Below are 21,017 nucleotides of genomic sequence, written 5' to 3'. Positions count from 1 at the left end.
CGTGCGAGATGATTCGTCATCGACTTGAGATGTCGCATCGATGATGACGATAAAGATGCTACAAGCCTAATATTGAAATGTGATGTTCGGCAAACATGTAGATAAGTGTATTCCCTACATATATCTAAATTTTGTGTTTTCGTCTATTTTCGAACTTCAAAAAATCGTAACTACACTAAGACTTATCAAAAAATTATTATTGTTCCATAAATTGAAAGATATAATTGTTTACTACAAGTTCTCCGAACAACGTATGCCAAGAAAATTGAAGGAACCATTATCACATTACATTCGAAATAAAAAAAAAAACATTGAAAAGTTGATTTGAGCATGAGCATGAGCATGATTGACCGCCCGCGGTTGCTCCTCTGTTATTGCAAGGACAACTGCATTTACATAAAGAACCAACAGATGATGCTTGGGATTAGCTTTCTCTTCATTGTGTAAATGCTGGAATCCCAATACTTTTCAATAAGCAATACCAGCGCCGGCCGCGTCCGAATGCAGGTCAATTGAGGATAGGGAAGGAAGTGATGACGTGATTCTCGCTTAGGCCAATAACCGAGGAATTCTCTGCGTTACTACGAGAAATTACTAGGAGTTTGGACAGGGGAAATGGAGATGTGTTGAGGATTTTGTCGGGGTAAACGAGTGTAATGTTTTGATTCGCGATTAATAATGCGCTCGCGGAGAAATACCCTTCTAAACCTTGGACGACGAACGCGATCTTTTGTGCCTCAAAACTCACTCTACATAAGTTGTTAATTCACAACTAAGGAGAACACAATGCTAAACACCGACGCATCTGTAGTTTGCGTTTCCGCGCGAGACAATGCTGAACGCGATCAATTCACAAGTATTAACAAAATAACACGTGATAAATAAATCAGAAAGATCTTACCGCATGGTTCGCCGTCTATCTTTTACCGACCCTCTCTTTTTCCAGAAATTCATGCAACCTTTATTTGAGTCAAAACATTTATTCATTTGGACTAAAATATAACAAATGTCGACACCGAAGATGACGAACCATTCAAATTGTTGTGTTCATGCAAAAAATGAAAGGAAATTATTTATTATCAACTAAATGTGCATTTGGAACTAGAGCCGACACATGACGTGACGAACTTTTCAATATTTGTTAGATAAATACACAAAAACCAGAGCAGAATTGTATAAATCCTTTAGCATTAATTATTATTATTATTATTGTTATGATAAAATGGAAAGAGCTCACCAATTAACATCCTTCGAAGTGTCCAGTGCGTATGTGCTACAGCATCTTCCACTAATTGGCCTCTTCTCCGAAATCACACTGAACCGCTACAACTACACACGGGTACGACGATGTGGACAGTCAAATAGACGACGACGACGGACAATCCGAATGAAAACGCGGCCTGTACACTTTGCCTCCAAAAACTCAAAGCGGCATTTCGACGTTGCCTCCAAAAACACACTAAACTGCCCTGTACGAAGACGAGCACTGTGAAATAGACGACGACGACGACGCGCTCGCGGCCGAACTAAATGAAAAAGCGGCATTTCGACGTTGCCTCCAAAAACACACTAAACTGCCCTGTACGAAGACGAGCACTGTGAAATAGACGACGACGACGACGCGCTCGCGGCCGAACCAAATGAAAAAGCGGCATTTCGACGTTGCCTCCAAAAACACACTAAACTGCCCTGTAAGAAGATGAGCACTGTGAAATAGACGACGACGACGACGCGCTCGCGGCCGAACCAAATGAAAAAGCGGCATTTCGACGTTGCCTCCAAAAACACACTAAACTGCCCTGTAAGAAGATGAGCACTGTGAAATAGACGACGACGACGACGCGCTCGCGGCCGAACCAAATGAAAAAGCGGCATTTCGACGTTGCCTCCAAAAACACACTAAACTGCCCTGTAAGAAGATGAGCACTGTGAAATAGACGACGACGACGACGCGCTCGCGGCCGAACCAAATGAAAAAGCGACATTTCGACGTTGCCTCCAAACACACACTAAACTGCCCTGTACGAAGACGAGCACTGTGAAATAGACGACGACGACGACGCGCTCGCGGCCGAACCAAATGAAAAAGCGGCATTTCGACGTTGCCTCCAAAAACACACTAAACTGCCCTGTAAGAAGATGAGCACTGTGAAATAGACGACGACGACGACGCGCTCGCGGCCGAACCAAATGAAAAAGCGGCATTTCGACGTTGCCTCCAAACACACACTAAACTGCCCTGTACGAAGACGAGCACTGTGAAATAGACGACGACGACGACGCGCTCGCGGCCGAACTAAATGAAAAAGCGGCATTTCGACGTTGCCTCCAAAAACACACTAAACTGCCCTGTACGAAGACGAGCACTGTGAAATAGACGACGACGACGACGCGCTCGCGGCCGAACCAAATGAAAAAGCGGCATTTCGACGTTGCCTCCAAAAACACACTAAACTGCCCTGTAAGAAGATGAGCACTGTGAAATAGACGACGACGACGACGCGCTCGCGGCCGAACCAAATGAAAAAGCGGCATTTCGACGTTGCCTCCAAACACACACTAAACTGCCCTGTACGAAGACGAGCACTGTGAAATAGACGACGACGACGACGCGCTCGCGGCCGAACCAAATGAAAAAGCGGCATTTCGACGTTGCCTCCAAACACACACTAAACTGCCCTGTACGAAGACGAGCACTGTGAAATAGACGACGACGACGACGCGCTCGCGGCCGAACTAAATGAAAAAGCGGCATTTCGACGTTGCCTCCAAAAACACACTCAAAAAAAAACATTGAAAAGTTGATTTTTTGAAAAAAAAAAAAAAAAAAAAAAAAAAAAAAAAAAAAAAAAAAAAAAAATGTTCCGGAGCACCCTAATATACGCAATAAGTTGGACATTTTTGAACGACATCATATTCTCTAATGTTTTGTGGTTATTTGCTTCTTTGACATCAATGCTGTAGGAATTGAGCAAAAATTATTATAAATCGGGAAAATCAATTACGTCCCAAAAAGTAGTTTTTTGGGCGCAAACACGCGAAATTGTACTGAACGTAGTAGCTTTGCTTCCTTGTAGTTTGCCTTGATTACCCCCTATCGCGGGTGTAAACAAACAATCATGTTGACCATCAATATTAGTGCTGACGCGATTCGACTTTCTGCGCGCCAAAGCATGATCGCCAATAAAAATATGGGGGTGGACTTGAGAATCTGAGAAAAAAAAAATTTAAAAGATGGACAGGCCTAATCTCCAAAGTCTCATAAATATTAGAGTTAGAATATGGCGTTCATGGTGATAATTGTAGGAAAACTATAATCGAGAAGTTTGTCCAATAACACATTTTAATATTGGGCTTCTGAACTGAGTTAGGTATAGACTACCCGAGCAAGGGCGGATAGCAAAGTAATACCACTTTGATAATAAACTGTGCTTTCGGTGTTATAATTTTGTTATTTTTGTTATCATTTTTTTTCAATTGATGATAACCACATGATAATAAATTTAGTTATCGATAATTTTCGTCTATCGCGATAACATAAAAATACTAAATGATAACAAAATATGTTATCAGTTGCCAATCGAATGTTTCAAAGCTTTTCCAAAACTGGGAGTCTGCTGAACCTCGTATCTAAAAATAGATTTCGCTTTCCACCTTCAATGCGACTACAGTTGATTGATTGATTTGTCTTTATTTAAGAGACTTTCAGCCCTTGGCTGATTCGTCTCTATTGCGACTACAGTACGAAAGCATAGCCTTCAGTCACTCTCCCTCTCACTGAGTCCCGTTGGTATAGGGGCTATCGGCTGTGACCGGCAATCATTCAATCAGAGTTCAAGACCCGCTGGGCACATTCGAAGTCCTACAAGTTTGTCCAAGAATTGCTTCATAGAGCTTGTAAGAAAATTTACCAAAAATTTCCATTACGAATCACATTAAAATATTAGAACGAAACTTTTTGAGAATTTCTACAAACAACTTTTTCAAAGACATCATCTTTTGTTTGTGAATAACATCAAAAAATCTTACATGTACGCTGCTTTCTGGACTTTTCGTGAGTTTGAACTGATAAAAAATAGCTTAACTTTGCTTATTTTTGATCGTTGTCACTTAACCAGCAAGCTTCGTTACTTAAAAATCTTTGTTCCTTGTAAAACATATGCTAATTTATTGGGATCACAGTATATGCCACTTCACACATCATCTGAAGCAATAATTAAATGAAAACCGGAACTATTTTGTTCTTCCTCAGGTACACTACAATGATGCACACTCTCGACAGACCATTCAATGTCGAGCGTATTTTATCCATCCTATAGAGCTCTGTTTGCCAGTAACATACACGTTGTACTCGTGCATCTATTCAATAATCGCACCAACTTGCTATTCAGCAATCCACACAGAAGGGTAGCGTTGCATAGAGTGGAACTATTGGTGAATCTCTGTCAGCTTTTTCAAAAACTCAAACATTATTTTTCTTTTTAAATCGTGTCACACTGCTTCAGTATTGTAGAGTATCAAGAAAAAATTACCAAATAATTCAAATTTTGCTTGGTTCAGATATAGTATTGAACTACAGCTTCTATTGATACTAAGTAATTTAATTCTTTATGTTTATTGAAAATTGAAAAATATTTAGTAATGCTGACAAGAACTACTAAATGGTCTACAAAAAGTTAAGTCACCCTACACATGCAAGCAAAACAAGTAAATATTGTCTCAGCTGCAAATCATCGTCCTCCAACCATCATCGTATCGTCCGCTATCCATGATCCAGAGAGTCTAGAACTCTGCTGTGGAAATATCCACCGTGAATCCGTTGAAAATGAACAAACTGATGCACATCTACCTATTCGTTCCACTGCACTAGCTGCAGTAAACGAAAGCGAACGCTCCGCCTAGCTTCTGACTAAAAACGAGAGATGCGCTAAGAATAAAGAACGATGCTGGTGGACAATGGACATCACATGCAAGCAAACAAGCGCGTTTGTTTGGATGTGAATAACCATCGGTTTTTATGGCATTCTCCGGTGCTAATAAATCCCCCTAGGAAAGATTGAATCTTTTCGTGTTGAATGGTTTATCGATAAACGTTATGGAGCCGAAAGGATGGATTGTTTTACTGATAAAACAATTCGAAGCATTTTATGCTGTCGGAATTTTTTAGCTTAGCATAGGCTGACTTCACATATCCATGGTAGCTACTCCATGATTGATCTGAACCAGTAAATATTCACAATTTATCAATTGAAAAGAGGACTTAGAGTGGTCAGAACCTTTTTTTACGTGAACTCAGGCTGGTCATCTTAGACCCCCATCCCCTCCCTTAAGCTTTTCTCCATATATGTATGTACATATATGTATATTTTAAATTTGCAAGGCCAGACAAATAAAAGAAAATGAAAATTTTACAATGGCACAATAGCATGAAACGGGCTCATCTATCTCTTCATCACTAGTTGTTTCCGTTTTCCATCATAAAAAAACCATCGAATAGTTGTGTGATGCTGACGTTTTTGACATGTACATCAGTTGCTTAATTGATGCACCCTTATCGGCACCGAGATTTACGCCAGCGAACGAAGCACAAACCAGAAAAATATCAAAAATATCACCGTATACACGTGCGTCGTGAGTTGGCATATTCTCCAGCTGCTGAACTTATTTTATATCAAATTAACTGCTTTTCCACCATCGAATGAAGCAAAAATTCAAAAAACGAAAAAAAAAAACACTCCGAACAGTCAGCGAGACTTAGTTTTGGTATACTCTCCAAGCTACCGCACACTTTGTATTATGAAGTTTGTCGAACTTGTCTCGAAAACTTGTGAATGTGCATCTAAATATATTAAAATCTGACAAAAAGTCATGAATTTTAAACTCAAAATTATTTTTAAAAAATCTATGTTTTTCTATTGCACATTACATGTATAGAAATTAGAAACCTTTTTAAAGACCATGTTTCAAATTATTTCACAATACTCAATAATGCTTTGCAAACAACTTCATCAAGACCCCCTGTAGCAACGGATTTCAACGATTATGATACTCAGTATATCTTCCAAACTGCATCCCGACACGCTCAACTTGATGACATCATTGTGAATAACTACATCCAACACCACCGTCTGTCCTAATGCAACTACAGCAGTAGAGACAAAAAAACTTTATCCATCATAATTGTTTGACACATTTTCCCATTCTTATTTTGTGTTTTTATTATGATGGCCTTTTCACTACAACCAGCACCCCGACAGCACCCGCACACACGCATTAAACTTCGCTGCTGTTTCCACCAAACTACACAGGACGACACATTCAAAAAGTTTTTCACTCGTTTCGCTGTTCACCGTTCTGGTCTACACGCGCAGCTATTATACTCGAAAGATAATCTTTCTTTATCCACTACAATTGCCTCGGGTTTATCTTTATTGCTTTTCTCGTTAGCTAGTTTCAACTGTTCAGCCAATGTGAAAATAGGATTATGTTTCGCTAGAAAATGTAACAAAATGCAGCATTGTACACAAGTAGTAGAACATTAGAATATGCAGGGATGTTTAGTGCTGAGGGTGACAGGTTCTATTCTCGGGCAGCCCAGGAACTTTTTTGTTTTGTTTGTGTCTATATTAACGAGATTTTTTACCCAAGACTAGTTCAGCTCTGAACCCATAGTAATGTTTCTTACGAAGGAAAACTTGTGAGTTTGTCGGGAGTGGGATTCGATCCCAGATCCTCGGGGTGATAGTCATGGGCTTTAACCTGTGAGTCAGCGCAAACGAACTAATAATCTCGTTCAGCGAATATATAACGAATTTGAATATATTTGTTCAGTATTCTCAAACACATGTCTGTCTAGATTGTAAAAGTGAACAGAGAAAATCCGAATGGTCGCTGTAGCTTGAGTTATTCCGGTGGATAACTTGGTAAAATTCTTACGAAAAGAGACGTTTTTCGGTACACAGCGTGTTTTCCATTATAATTCGCAATTGAGTCCACTCTAGTTCTACAAAAACTTACATCCCTACTATCAAATACTGTTAATAAATAGTTTTGGACCGTTTGAGAGTTTCGTCACCGGAAATAATCTCCGGAGGAACCTGCTACATACTGTATTCACATTCATAAGTTTTAGCGTCCTCAAGTATTGACTTTAGCGGTATGATGTATTCGAAGAATTTGTTCTACTTAACTATTTATTTTTTCATAAATGAAGAAAGATTGGTGTCTTCGGCAAAATGTTCCGTTGGAATGTTTGCCGAACAATCCTTATTTTCTCAATTTTTTAAGAGCTGTTTTATTTTTTTATGACCACTTAAAATTAATTCAGTTGGTTTGGTTTAGTTGGTTAAAGCACCGAACTAGCGATACGGAGTCGTGGGTTCGAATTTCACCAAAACAAGTGATAATTTTCTCACAAATGTATCTCTCAATTTGCAATTAAACGTACTTTGCCTAAAAATACTTCAAGTTTTTACGTCTATTCTTGCTGGGTTTGCTGAAGAAACTTTTAATGATTCCTAAAGGAATTTCTCCTGGGATTCATCGAGGGAATCCACTTGAAGTTAATCCAGGAATTCCTCCTGTGGAATTTAAAAAAAAATGAAAATACTCTCTAAATTTATTGTTGTTATTTTTTTAATATATATCTGGAGGACAGCAATATTTGCCATCTCCCAGGAATGCCAGCTGGTTGTTCTCCAGAAATTCTTTTTGCAATACCTTAAAGGATTTCTCCGTGGATTCACTTCTTCAGAACTCCTCAAGAAATCTCTGCGAAGATTTATCTAAAAATCTTTTGGCATTACCACTAGTAATTCTCGCAGGGATTCTTTCAGCAATAATTGCTGTAATTGATTAACCTTCATCCAGCCAACGTACATTTCCTCGAGGATTTCCCGGAGGAACTTCTGGAGGTTGTCCTAGAAGAATTTCCGGAAGATTTCTTGAAGAAATTCCTGGAGGAAGTTCTTGAGGAATTCCCAGTGGAACTCTTGGATAAATTCCCGGTGGAATTCCCGGGGAAATTCCTGGAAAAAATCCCAGAAGAGTTCCTATAGAAACTCCCGGAGACATTCCCGGAAGAAAAATACGGAGCAAAAGAAGCAATATTGTAGAGCGACAAAATTTGTTTGCAGGGGGTCGAAGACGGTATTGAAGTATTCCCTCTTGTACCACCGTACTCGACCGTCTACTATCATTCCAAATGACTCTTAGCTTGCTGAACAACTAGGCTGAAAATGGAATACTTCTTGTTCATTAGGGTGTTCACTAAAAAAAAATTCTTAATACTAGATGGAACCTATCGAATAATATCGGAACCAAGGACACCAGATACGTCTTATACATAAAATGCCACCTAGCGAATAAATCACGAATCAAAGACTCAACTATCAGACAGTTTTTAGCTTGCTGAAGAACTTTGTTGAAGGCGACATCATTCTATCTTATCAGGATTCTGAGATATAGAAGTTTGAAGATTTTTTACCTTGGCGCCCCCTAGCGGACGATTCTCGAACCAAAGACGCCATTGCCAAATAGTTCATAGCCTGCTGAACAACTTTGCTGAAAACGGCATGCTTGTACCTCATTAGGGTATCGATATATACGTGTTTGAATTTTTTAAACACAATGCGGCACCTAGCGGATAAATCTCAAACCAAAGACTTTACTTTCATATAGTTCTGAGCTTGCTGAAGAATATTGCCGAAGACAGCATCATTCTATCTTATCAGGTTTCTGAGATATGAGGGTTCGAACATTTTTGACACTAGTGCCGCCTAGCGACTGAATCACAAACCAAAGTCACCGTTGCTAGTTAGTTCTTAACCTGCTGAACAAATTCGCCGAAGACACTATACTTCTACCTCATCGGGATCTTGAGATATACGTTGCGCAAAGTATGTAGCCAATTTTTGTACCCCAAGACAATCCGGAATAACTCCGGAACCATGTGGAACAGGCACAAATGTCCCCGGCATCATAAAATAAAAGAGTTTTTCGGGAAGTTGTAAAAATTTCATCAAAATCCATCGAAAAACCAAAAAAGTTATGATTACACAGCGTAACAAAAATTAACTTTTGGTCTGTCTCAAGAGCAAACGTATGTGTCTCCGAAGGATTTTGAGCCGCTGAATCCGAATCCGGGCTCAGATTTGCTCTAACACGTCACAATTTTGAGCTATACCTTAATTCATAGGGCAAAATATGCGATTTTGGGCTTTTTTGACTGCAAGCCATTAAGCAAGGAAATATTTTTTTAAGCAATCAAAAGGTTAAGTAGTCAATTGACATCTAAATTAACGACTCATGCAAAATATTTCGTTTTACCAAATCGAATTTGATAGTTTTAAGCGATTTATGTTAGGTACGATGTCTCCCATACAAGTCACCCTCCAAAAGTTGCATGCAAGTTTACATACTAACATAAAATGCTTAAATCTCTCAAATTTGATTTGGTAAAACGAAATATTTTGCATGAGTCGTTAATTTAGATGTTAATTGACCAATTAACCTTTTGATTGCTTAAAAAAAATATTTCCTTGCTTAATGGCTTGCAGTCAAAAAAGTCCAAAATCGCATATTTTGCCCTATAAATTAAGGTATAGCTCAAAATTGTGACGTGTTAGAGCAAATCTGAGCCTGGATTCGGATTCAGCGGCCCAAAATCCTTCGGAAACACATAAGTTTGCTCTTGAGACAAAAAAATGTTGCGCTGTGTTATTTTTATGCTTTCGAAGGTGGAAAATGTACGTTGGCTGAATGAAGGTTAATGCATTTATCCTGGGGTTTAATGTTCCAACGGTCAATTCTCTTAGGCAATGTATTTAGAAAATTCTGCTGAGATTTCTCTATACATTTTTGGTAGGAGTCTTTCAAGATTTTTTTATGGGTTTCCCATGCAATACCAGCAGGGAATCATCCATGAGTTCTTGGATGACTCTCAAGAGCAATAATTGGAGATCTTCCTGCTGAAAATGTTTGAAGAATTTAACCCTCCTTATGCGTTAGGGCCATTTTTGACCCAAACCGTACACTACGTCAGCGAGCAGTTCCCAACGTGATGCTTTAGGCAGGTTAAGCAAGAATTCCTGAAAAAAAATCTGGTAGGAATTCTTGAAGGAATCTTTGCACTTATTTCTGGATGTATTCCAAGAGGAATTCATAGTGGAAGCCTTGAAGAACTCTCTGAAGGAATCATAGCAGAAATTCCTGGAAGGACTTCAAGAGAACTCCCCAGAAGAAAATTCCGTAAGGAACCTAGGAGGAATTGCCAAGAAACACTTGTAGAGCATTTGAAGACGCGTCGTTTCGTGTGCTGAGATGGTCGTTATCTCTTTTGGTTCAGTAGTTACAGGTGCTTTTCTTAAAAAAAAATCAAAGTTTTTTTTTAAATGTGATATGACGGGTGTAGGCAAACATAAAAAATATATTTTGCCCGCATTCAATAGAAGAAATGTTGTTATAAAACATACATTTTTGTAACTCAAGTAAAAAATACTTGAAAAGTGCCTATTTTTTCTAGAAAATCATCAATATCTTTTGAACGGAATGACGTTGCAACCTCTCATCACGAAAATGTGCGTTTTTGGAACCTCTAAAAGATGTTCTTAGACGAGAAATTTGAAACAAAAAAGATAAAGCAATAAAACGATTTGTTCCAGCGTCACCCTATGACAACTATGGGAAAATGCTCTAAATTTGGCCAAAACAGTTATACGCTATATTTTTTTTTTTTGTTTCAAATTTCTAATCAAAGTTGTCTATGAACCATTTTAGAGCTAAAAAACGCACATTTTCATGCACTGAGAATGTTGTTACGTCATTCTGTTCACAAAATATTGGTGATTTTCTAGAAAAAATAGACCTTTTTTCCTTGAGTTACAAAAATAACACCCCTTTAATTTTTTTATATGTTTTATAACAACATTTCTTCTTTTAAATCCGGACAAAAGATATTTTATGTTTGCCCCAACCCGCATATCCCCTTTTCAAAAAACTATGATTTTTAAGGAAAACACCTGTAACTATTGAAAGAAAAGAACGACCATCTTAGCGCACGAAACGACGCGTCTTCAAATGCTCTACAAGTGTTTCTTGAGCGACTTTGATGAAAAATTGAAACTGAAAAAGTTAATGCCAGAAAACCGGTTTTTCAGCCTTTTGTAATTCAGCCTTCTGTACGTAACCCACTAATTCATAAAAATATATCTAAATCGGTCAATTTAAAAGCTACATAAAAAGTGTCTTCAGCAAACTTGCTCAAAATTGATAGTTCTACAACTTTCCCGAAGAATATATACATTCTTGCAAATAAAAAAGTTTGGTTTCCTTGAAAATATGGACCACCCTAATTTTTATTATTAGGAATAACTTTGTAAAAGATCATATTTGTCTAAAAAATCATTTGAAAGTGCTGAAATCGTTTGCTCGTGAATCTGTTTTGTGGACCATTGTGGAATGGTTTCAAGATATGTTTGCATAAAATATCCTTCTAGAAGCAGGCAGGCAAACCTACAAAAAATCTTCTAATTCCCCAATGAGCAAACTTCTGGTTCTCTAGTGATTTTATTATCAGCCATGTGAATCCTAGGAGATTGAGAATCACATGGAGGCGCATGGTTGTTAATATTTACGCTACCCATATCAGGGGTCATTCAAATATAACGACCATCGTTTAGTGGGGAGGGGGTCTGTGAAAGTGTGGCACTCTGTGTTTAGTATACAAAAAGGCGGGACAGATGGGGTAAAGTGGATCTGAAAACCCCGAAAACGATGTACGTAATATTTAAATGTTTTTTATAAAGTGGTATCTTACCCCATATGACCTTTTTGCAACACTTCCGTTTTACGACCCAGTTTTTAAAACCGCTCAAAATCAAAGAAAATGCATTAGTTTCGTGAACATTTCTGTGTTGAAATATCAAGCATATATTGTTTAGTTGCTGAGATTTATCTCAGTTCGGTCATTAAGCGAAGAAGAAGAAGAGAAAAGAGCATTGGAACAGGATTTAGGGAGACTTAAACAATGATGCGATGGAGCAAAATGGATTTATGGGATTCAAAAAGTAGTATGGTTCCCAAACAAAAAAAAAACATTATCCTGGCTGAAACTTGATCATCGACAATGAAATTATAATTGGACGCAAATATAGCAAAAGCGCTACTCAAAAAAATCTATATAGTTTTCATTATGTTATTGATGTAATTGATGTTCATTTCGTAGTAACTGTATATTTGATTGCTTTTGTTATTTATCGTTGTATTTACCCTGCTTACCGAAACGCGCTTTCTATATCGATGCTTTTTAATATCAATTTTGAAATGTAAATACGTACGCCATTTCGTTGAGCTTCCCTGAATATTATTCTCAGCTTTTCAGTTTCGCAATTAAATTCCATCCTATCTGCTTACATATAACTTTGTATATTTATTATCAGTATATATTCGCCACCCCACAAATCGCAATGTCTGCAAGTGAAACGATGTATCCTAATCAAACTGTCTGCTTTTTTCTTCCATCTCTCCCAACCGAAAACCATCCAATCCCGGATCCATAAAATCCGTGCAATCGACGGCTGTCCAAAATCATCCAATCGGCACCAACATCTCCGACCCGGCCGGTTGCACCATCCAGCAGCAGCCTTTTCATCCGTGGCCGGAGGAACCCTCGTCGGTCATATCGGAACGATGCACAAGAGCCCGAATCAACTCGGCGATATTCGTCTCGTCCGAGGGCAGAGGGTTCGACTCGATCGAATTCATCCGGCGGTACGGTTCGCAGTCGGTCCTGTGCCGGAAGGCACGCAGCGCCGAAAACGTGTCCGCCGCTGAACGACAAGTGAGTACGGTTGGGGGGAATTGTTTGCAGTGGAAGTGTGTTTGAAATGAGCTGCTTCCGAAGCTGGAATATATAAGGGTTCCTGAGAAATAATTGACAAATAGTCAATTAACTGGAGTAACCCCCATCCCAGGTTCGACGACAGGAGGAGCGACTGTGAATTTAAATTATATAATTCTTAAAAATGATCAGGTTTTCCTTTTGAATAAATTTTGGATCTAGTCCTGTTCAACCTACCCCGTTGAATAGGACTAATGTTTTCCAACCACTGACTGAAAAGCTCATCTGCTCCAATGGTACATTGATCATAGAGAGGAAAGCCATACCCAACAAACATTGTTGCTGTACAACAGATGAACAATCTTCTCTTCAGATTGATTCCGAAAATTTTAGCTGAATGAGCTGGGTACACATCAGACTGAATCATGGAATGCAGCCATGTTTTTGAAGACAGCATCTATTTCAGGTGTGGAGAAAAAGACAGAAGCACTCATAAGAAGTAGGATGATGCAACGATCGCCAGTTACTTCGAACTCGAACTCGGACTCGGACAGCAGCACAGCTCAAAAGGCAAGCTTGGTCGAGATGAGGGGATAGGTAAACGAGCTCTACGAGCTAGTCGAAGACAGTCTAGAAGTCACTGACTGGCAGAAACCACGAAACGTATACCAGCTGAACATCAAGAGCCATCGAAGAGCCAACAGAAATTATTGTTAGTGATAATGATTATGCTATTGATCTCCATCAGAGAGGACGTCCATTGTAATCCACCGAGCACGGTTAAGCCTGGGTAATTCGCGCAATACAGATCCCATTGAGATCACTAGCCTCTGCCTAGCAATCCCTATCCCTACCTCCGCGTGGCACCCGCCAAATCCTCATGTTAGGGGCGGCTTATCAACGTCCGAGTGCCAGGGAAGCACTCTAAGCTCAACTGTCCTCTGGAAAGTAGGGAGTTGGGGTCAGGCCCTGCGAGCCAGCCATAAAAAATACATTGTAAAGGAAAATCAGCAACAGAATAATACGAACCGAGACCAATGGCAACGACCTCAGAGAACAAAAATGACTTGCGAATGGAAACTCGGTACGTGGAGCTGCCGATCTCTCAACTTCATTGGAAGCACTCGCATACTCGCCGATCTACAGAAAGGGTGCGGGTTCGGCATCGTAGCGCCGTAGGAGGTGTGCTGGACAGGATCTATGATGCGAACCTTTAGAGGTAATCATACCATCTGCCAGAGCTACGACAACACACGAGAGCTGGGAATAGCTTTTATTGAGATAGGCGATATGCAGAGGCGCGTCAAGTACATGACACTGAAGACGACCTTACAGTTGAGGTCGAAATATGTATCTGTCAAAGGATGGAATTCAAAGGAACAGTACTTAACGCGATTTTCTTTATATTTACAGATATTCCCCTAACAAGCCCAGGGTAATCATAATTTTAAACTAAATTATTTGCTAACTCATACTAAAAACATTGATGGGGAAAATTGTCCATATCTGTAACGGAACCAAAAAAGGACTTTATTGGTAGACAACGACAAGAAGAGGACAAACGGAAGGGGACGACGACAGACAGGGGCGAATAACAAAACCAAAAGGCAGACAACGAAAACAATGACCTTACTACATCAAATTCTGACATCAACACATTTCAAAAACTGTTAAATCAGGTTCATGTATTCCAAATCAAGTCCTGCCAACACTTCTCTAACGGGTTTCTGTTGTTTTCCTCGAACCCGGAGAATTTCATGCAGCTCAGATCTGACCTTACGATACTCATTGCATCCCCACACGACATGTTCGATATCCTGGTAAGCCACACCACAGACACAGAGATTGCTTTCTGAGAGCCCAATACGGAAGGTATGTGCGTTCAACAAATAGTGGTTGGACATCAGCCGACACATAACACGAATGAAATCGCGGCTTAAATCCAACCCTTTGAACCATGGCTTCTTCGACACCTGTGGAATGATGGAGTGCAACCATCTACCCATCTCTCCATTTGTGTTGCCAGCTGATCAAGGTCTCCTGACGGGTCAATGCAAAAAATTCGTCGAAGGCGATTTGACGCTCGTAAATATCGCCTTCGCTAGCGCCCATCTTAGCCAGAGAGTCCGCTTTCTCATTGCCCGGAATTGAGCAATGTGAAGGGACCCAAGCTATGGTGATGGTGTATGAGCGTTTGGACAAAACACTCAAGACTTGGCGTATTCCTTTTAGGAAGTACGCTGAGTGCTTCATCGGTTTCATTGACCGAACAGCCTCCAGAGAGCTTAGACTGTCGGTAAAAATGAAGTAGTGCTCAGGTGGAAGAGTGTGAATGTACTCTAAGGTGTAGTATATAGCCGCTAGCTCAGCAATGTATACCGAACATGGCTTTTGAAGCATGTACACTGTGGTGCATAATTGATCGGACAAACGCCGATTTTCATCGGACAGCGGTACCCCTTTGATTTACACGCGTGCCGCTGTCCGATCACTTTTGCAATTTTTTCAACGCCTTGCCACGCCCAGACCTGTCAACGAAAACATTTTATACTTTGTATACACAAAATTCAGCATATTTGTAGTTCCGTGTCAAAAATTGAACTCAATCCAACAAAGCAAACCATAGTTACAGCATCTTAAACTTGGCCATTTTGTATGAAAATCGGCGTTTGTCCGATCAATTATGCACCACAGTGTATGTGGCGCTATGAAATTCGTTGTAGACACCGAAACCAGTCGAATCATCGGTTTTCGAACCGTCTGTGAAGAACTGTCTGTCCCCGCTAACATGCCCGAACTTACTTGCAAAGATCTGTGGAATGCCTACGGAACGAATAGATTCCGGAATACCGGTGATCTCATCCTTCATAGAGAGATCAAAATCCACTGAGGAGCTGTCGAAATTCGAGAAGTTGTCACGATTGGTGATAACCGGAGATGGGCTTACCTCCAGCGTCATGTACCAGTAGTACACACTCATAAAACGAGTTTGAGGGTTCTGTTCGAGCAGCTTTTCGAAATTTTCTATGACCAATGGATTCACAACCTCGCATCGGATGAGGAACCGGAACGATAACTCCGCAAAGCGGTCTGTCAGAGGCTGTACACCAGCGAGTACCTCTAAACTCATAGTGTGAGTTGAGTTCATGCAACCTAACGCAATCCGAAGACAACGGTACTGAACCTGTTGAAGCTTCAGCAAGTGTGTTTTCGCCGCGGATTGAAAACAGAAGCTACCGTATTCTAAGACCGACAGAATGGTTGTTTGGTACAGCCTGATCAGATCTTCCGGGTGCGCTCGCCACCATGTTCCGGTAATAGTTCGCATAAAGTTGATTCGCTTTTGGCATTTCTGTATCAGATACACAATGTGCTTCCCTCAGGTGCATTTGAAGTCGAACCAGACGCCGAGATATTGAGAAGACATGCTATGAGTGATTGTCTTACCTATCAGATGGAGCGGAAACTTCGCTGGTTTGTGTTTTTTTTTAGAAAAGACAGCCATCTCAGTTTTCTCCGGAGAGAATACGATACCCAGCTTGAGAGCCCAAGTAGACATATTGTCCAAAGTATCCTGTAGTGGTCCTTGCAGATCGACTGCTATTGATCCCGTTACAGAAACAACACAGTCATCCGCAAGCTGTCTTAACGTGCAATTTTCCATGAGAGAATCATCTATGTCTCTAACATAAAAGTTGTAAAGAAGGGGGCTTAGACATGAACCCTGGGGGAGACCCATGTAGCTAATTCGTGGAACTGTCAAGTCGCCATGAGCAAAACTCATCTGCTTCTCAAACAGCAAATTATACAAAAAGTTGTTCAAAATTGGTGAAAGGCCACTTCCGTGTAGTTTGTCGGAAAGAACATCGACACAAACTGAATCAAAAGCTCCCTTAATATCCAAAAACACTGAGCCCATTTGCTGCTTTTGAGCAAAGGCAAGCTGAATTTATGAAGCAAGCAACGCAAGACAGTCGTTCGTTCCTTTGCCTCTGCGGAAACCAAATTGTGTATCAGACAACATGCCATTCGATTCAACCCATTTGTCCAGTCGAAAGAGAATCATCTTCTCCAACAACTTCCGTAGACAAGACAACATCGTGATTGGACGGTACGAATCATTATCCGGTTTCCGGGTTTTTGAATAGCTATCACTCTCACTTGCCTCCAATCATCCGGAATGATGTTGTTATCCAGGAACTGATTGAACAAGTTCAACAAGCGCCTCTTAGCGACGTCGGTGAGGTTTTTAAGCAAGTTGAACTTAATTCGATCCATTCCTGGAGCGGAATTGTTACATGAAAGAAGAGCAAGTGAGAATTCAACCATCGAGAACGGCCTATCCATGTCGTCCCTATCCTCGGAAACATCACGAATTATTCGCTCCACGGGTACGGAATCTGGACAAACTTTTTTTGCGAACTTGAGAATCCACCGAGGAGAGCTTTCTCGATCCTCGTTTACCGACGACGCGTTACGCATTCTTCTCCCGACGTTTCAAAGAGTTCTCTTTGATGTCTCGCGCGATAAACCCTCGACGAACCGACGTGAGTAACCGCTTTTCTTTGCCTTGACCAAATTCTTAAACTTGCTTTCAAGGGAAGTGTACCGCTTAAGGTTGAAGGATTCGTCATTGATATTATAAAGATCATTGAAATTTCGAAAGCAGTTTTCTCGTGTACAACACAAATATTCGTTATGAAAATGTATTCACTGCATTCCATTTTCCATCTGAAACGCGGTGAATACATTTTCATAACGAACATTTGTGTTTTGAACGAGAAAACTGCTTTTTGAATTTCAATGATTACGATGATATCAATGACGAATCCTTCAACCTTAAGTTTTCGACCGAACCGCGTTTTCTAAACTCTTTGAACACAGCGAATTTCTCGCGATAAATAGATTTCTTTACACTCGCTATCCCACCACGGATTGGGGGGTTTCCTGCGAACCGAAGGACCTGGCACTGGCCGACGTTGTGCCTGAAGCGCGCTACTGATGATCAGTTCTGATAGAAACTGATACTCTTCCCGTGGTGGAAGGATTTCTACCGATTGCTCACCGCCGATAATTGCTGCCGCGTACTTCCCCCAGTCAATGTGTTTCGTGAGGTCGTAGGAAATGTCGATAGATGGAGGTTGACGTGAACCATTGGAAATAGAAACAACGATCGGAAGGTGATCACTACCATGGGGATCCTGGATAACCCTCCATGTGCACTCCAGCGATAGTGAGCTCGAACAGATTGATAGGTCTAATCGGCTGTCTCTAGGACTGCCACCTTTAGCTGGAGGTGCCACTCGCGTAATTTCTCCGGTGTTCAAAATTGTCATGTTGAAGTCGTCGCAGAGGTCATATATCAAAATTGAACGGTTGTCATCGTACAGTTCTCCCCAGCCTGCACCATGGGAGTTGAAATCTCCCATGAGCAGCCGTGGCTCAGGCATAACCGAGCAAATGTGGCCTGTCATCGGATGAAAATCGACTCTGTAAAATGAGTGCTGCTTTTTGACCCCTAAAAGCACCCCTCCGTACGAGTCGGACCGATCAAGACGGATAATGTTGAAATCGGAAAAAGGTAAGGTTACATCGTCAGCCCTGTTTCGGATAACGCAAAAACATCGCATTGTAAATTGTTAATTAAAAATTTGAAAGCGTTTAATTTCGGTGTAATACTACGACAGTTCCAGTGTAGCACAGAAATCATATCTTCGACCTCGGTGGTTAAATTAGCCATCGAAAGATACGATTGTCGCAAGGAGAGGCATTTAAGAAGCCAACTGCTTAAAAAGAGGGGACTCACTAGGAAGAAGTGCTTTGACAATGCTCTTCACTGAGTCAGAAGCATTGAAGAAGTTAAGGATGATGTCTACGATGCCAGAATGCGTGAACGTCGGAGCACCAAGGAATTGTTCCTGGTTCTCCGAATGCTGTCCCTCTGGCTGAGAAGTCGAAGAATTTGGAACATCTGGGATTTTTGATGTTCCCGGGAGCGAAGGAAAGTCTCGTTCATCTTGGATTTTGAATCCAGGAGCTGAACGTTTGGCGCCTTTCTTAACACTCCTAGAATTTGCCACGGTGGGTTGGGGGTCACTGCTAGGCAGATTCCGAGGTTTTGTGGTGGGTCTCTGGAGCCTCACCCTTTTCCTCGTTTCACCCTTAAAAACAAAGGGAATCCCGTCCCCGAGCTCAGGGTCAGAGCCCTGACCATCGTGAGACAAAGACGAGTAGATGTTGTGCGATTCAACGACCGGAGCAACTTTTCTCAGCATTTCGGCGTAGCATCGCCTTGAACGCTGCTGCAACGATCGTTTTTGATGTTGTTTTCGCTACATGTAGGGTAAGAAATCAAACTTTGAACTAGTCAAATTGTAATCTTAATTTGAACCATTTCGAAATTCATTAAAACGACGTACTTTTTAGGCAAATATTGTTCCGAAAAAGAAGTTAAACAGCTTTCCGTAATATAATCTGATAACATGGACTTTAAAAGCATTGAAAAAAGCGTTTTTGTCATGGAAAACAGACAATTGAAAAATCATTGTGATTTCACCCATTTCCCCCCAGAGAAAGCACATTTTCGGTGCACTCGTACAACTCATACATTGTATCTCACGCAATATGTGAACACGTCAAATGAAAGCTTATTTATCGTAGAATCGACCAAACGAATAATATTCCGCATTATTTGTCATAAAATTATCAAATTTAAGTAATTCTTACTTGGAGAATGATATCTTAAGTTGAACCATTTGTAATCTAAATTTGAACTAGTAAACGGGGGCGAGCTTCCAGTGTTGGCCAACAGACTGCGCTAATGGTTGTTTTGTTTACTCTTGGGGGATGAAAAATTCCAAATTTAGTTTCCAAGTTCCCGAAGAGTTTAAAACATTCTTAGGGGCTGTCCATAAACTACGTGGTCATTTTTTTGGGACTTTTCAACACCACCCCCCCCCCCCCCCCCGCGTGGTCATTTGTCCATACAAAATTTTTAATTAGTCCATACAAAATGGTCATTGGCCGAACCCCCCCCCCCCCTATGACCACGTGGCTTATGGACAGCCCCTTAGTTGAAATTCCACTGCCTAATGAAAAATAGTTATGGGAATTAGCCAAGGGGGCGGACAGCTTTTGCTCTCTGTGCTGATCTTGAGTAAAATTTGAGCAACTCGGAGCAACTCGCTTTGCTCAGCGCAGTGTTAGCCGTACATAGCAACCATATGATTGATTTGTTTATGCAATAGAACATTCATGTACCGCTTGCAGGATACCCTGTTCGTGCTTTTTATATTTTTTTCTTGTTAAAATGATGTGAAAGATTAACCTGTAGGTGGATTCCGGTGCGCTTTTTTCAGAAAGTATTTTTCTTCCCATGCTCACCAACACGAAAATTTTCTTTGAAGAAATTCGTCCACTGGTGTAGTGTTGTGTGGTGTGGGATAAAAAATGTCTTCAGTATGCTTATGCTAATGGCGATGCTTATGCGGAACCCAGCCTGCAACTCTGGGACAAACCGGGCCCCGCAAAAGCTGCCTTGGGGATACGCATACGGATTAACTGCCGTGAGCTTTCTAATAACAAGATTGAGTTAAGCAATTGTAAAATTTAACCACTTCCATGCAAGATCATGCCCTCATTGAATACTTTATGGCTTCGGATAAAAGCCAATCGAACCAAATAATAGTAAAACTTTTTCTCCCTATCCTGGAACGAGACTTCCAATCCAACCAAGATTGACGGATCGAGTGTTCGGCATACGTCTGACTACTTGGATCAGAGAAAAATGTTTGAGCAAAATGGGAGCAACGGGAGCAGCTCACAGCTGCTCGATCAACAAAAGCTTGCTCTGAGCAAAGCTGTCTTCCCCCTTGGAATTAGCAGATCCATGTGTTTTGCTATTGTTCAGAACGAAATTGGCTGTTGTGGGAGATGCTCGAGCTGCTGCCGCCAGAAGTTCAAATTAAGATTAAAATTGGTTCAAATTATGATTACGATGGTTCAAATTAAGATTAAAATCACTGTTGACGAATAATTGAATTTTTCAATGAAATTCGGTGCAAATACAAACTTTTTACCACTTAACAGAAAGCTTATACCCGTGGCTTTCATGTACATAAAATTTTGCCGTAGTAAATTATTTCCATGTGGGAGAAAAAATCACTCAAAATTTGCGCTA

General features: G+C 40.6%; 1 protein-coding gene across 13 annotated transcripts in view; it reads left to right on the top strand.

The window, feature by feature from the left end:
* The window catches only part of LOC109398078 (uncharacterized), a 392,442-nt gene that overhangs the window by 339,065 nt on the left and 32,360 nt on the right, over positions 1-21,017 (top strand). For 11 of the 13 annotated variants that reach the window (XM_062852509.1, XM_062852507.1, XM_062852511.1 and 8 more), the window contains one exon: positions 12,635-12,838. In XM_062852509.1, coding sequence (XP_062708493.1) covers positions 12,635-12,838 — 204 coding nt within the window. The remainder of the gene's footprint in view (positions 1-12,634; positions 12,839-21,017) is intronic. The other 2 variants (XM_062852514.1, XM_062852516.1) reach the window with 1 other exon arrangement.

This window comes from Aedes albopictus, chromosome 2 (assembly GCF_035046485.1).
Source record: "Aedes albopictus strain Foshan chromosome 2, AalbF5, whole genome shotgun sequence".
In the NCBI taxonomy this organism is placed as follows: Eukaryota; Metazoa; Arthropoda; class Insecta; order Diptera; family Culicidae; genus Aedes; species Aedes albopictus.
The sequence above is the reverse complement of the archived record's forward strand: the minus strand, read 5'-3'. Positions and strand labels throughout refer to the sequence as shown.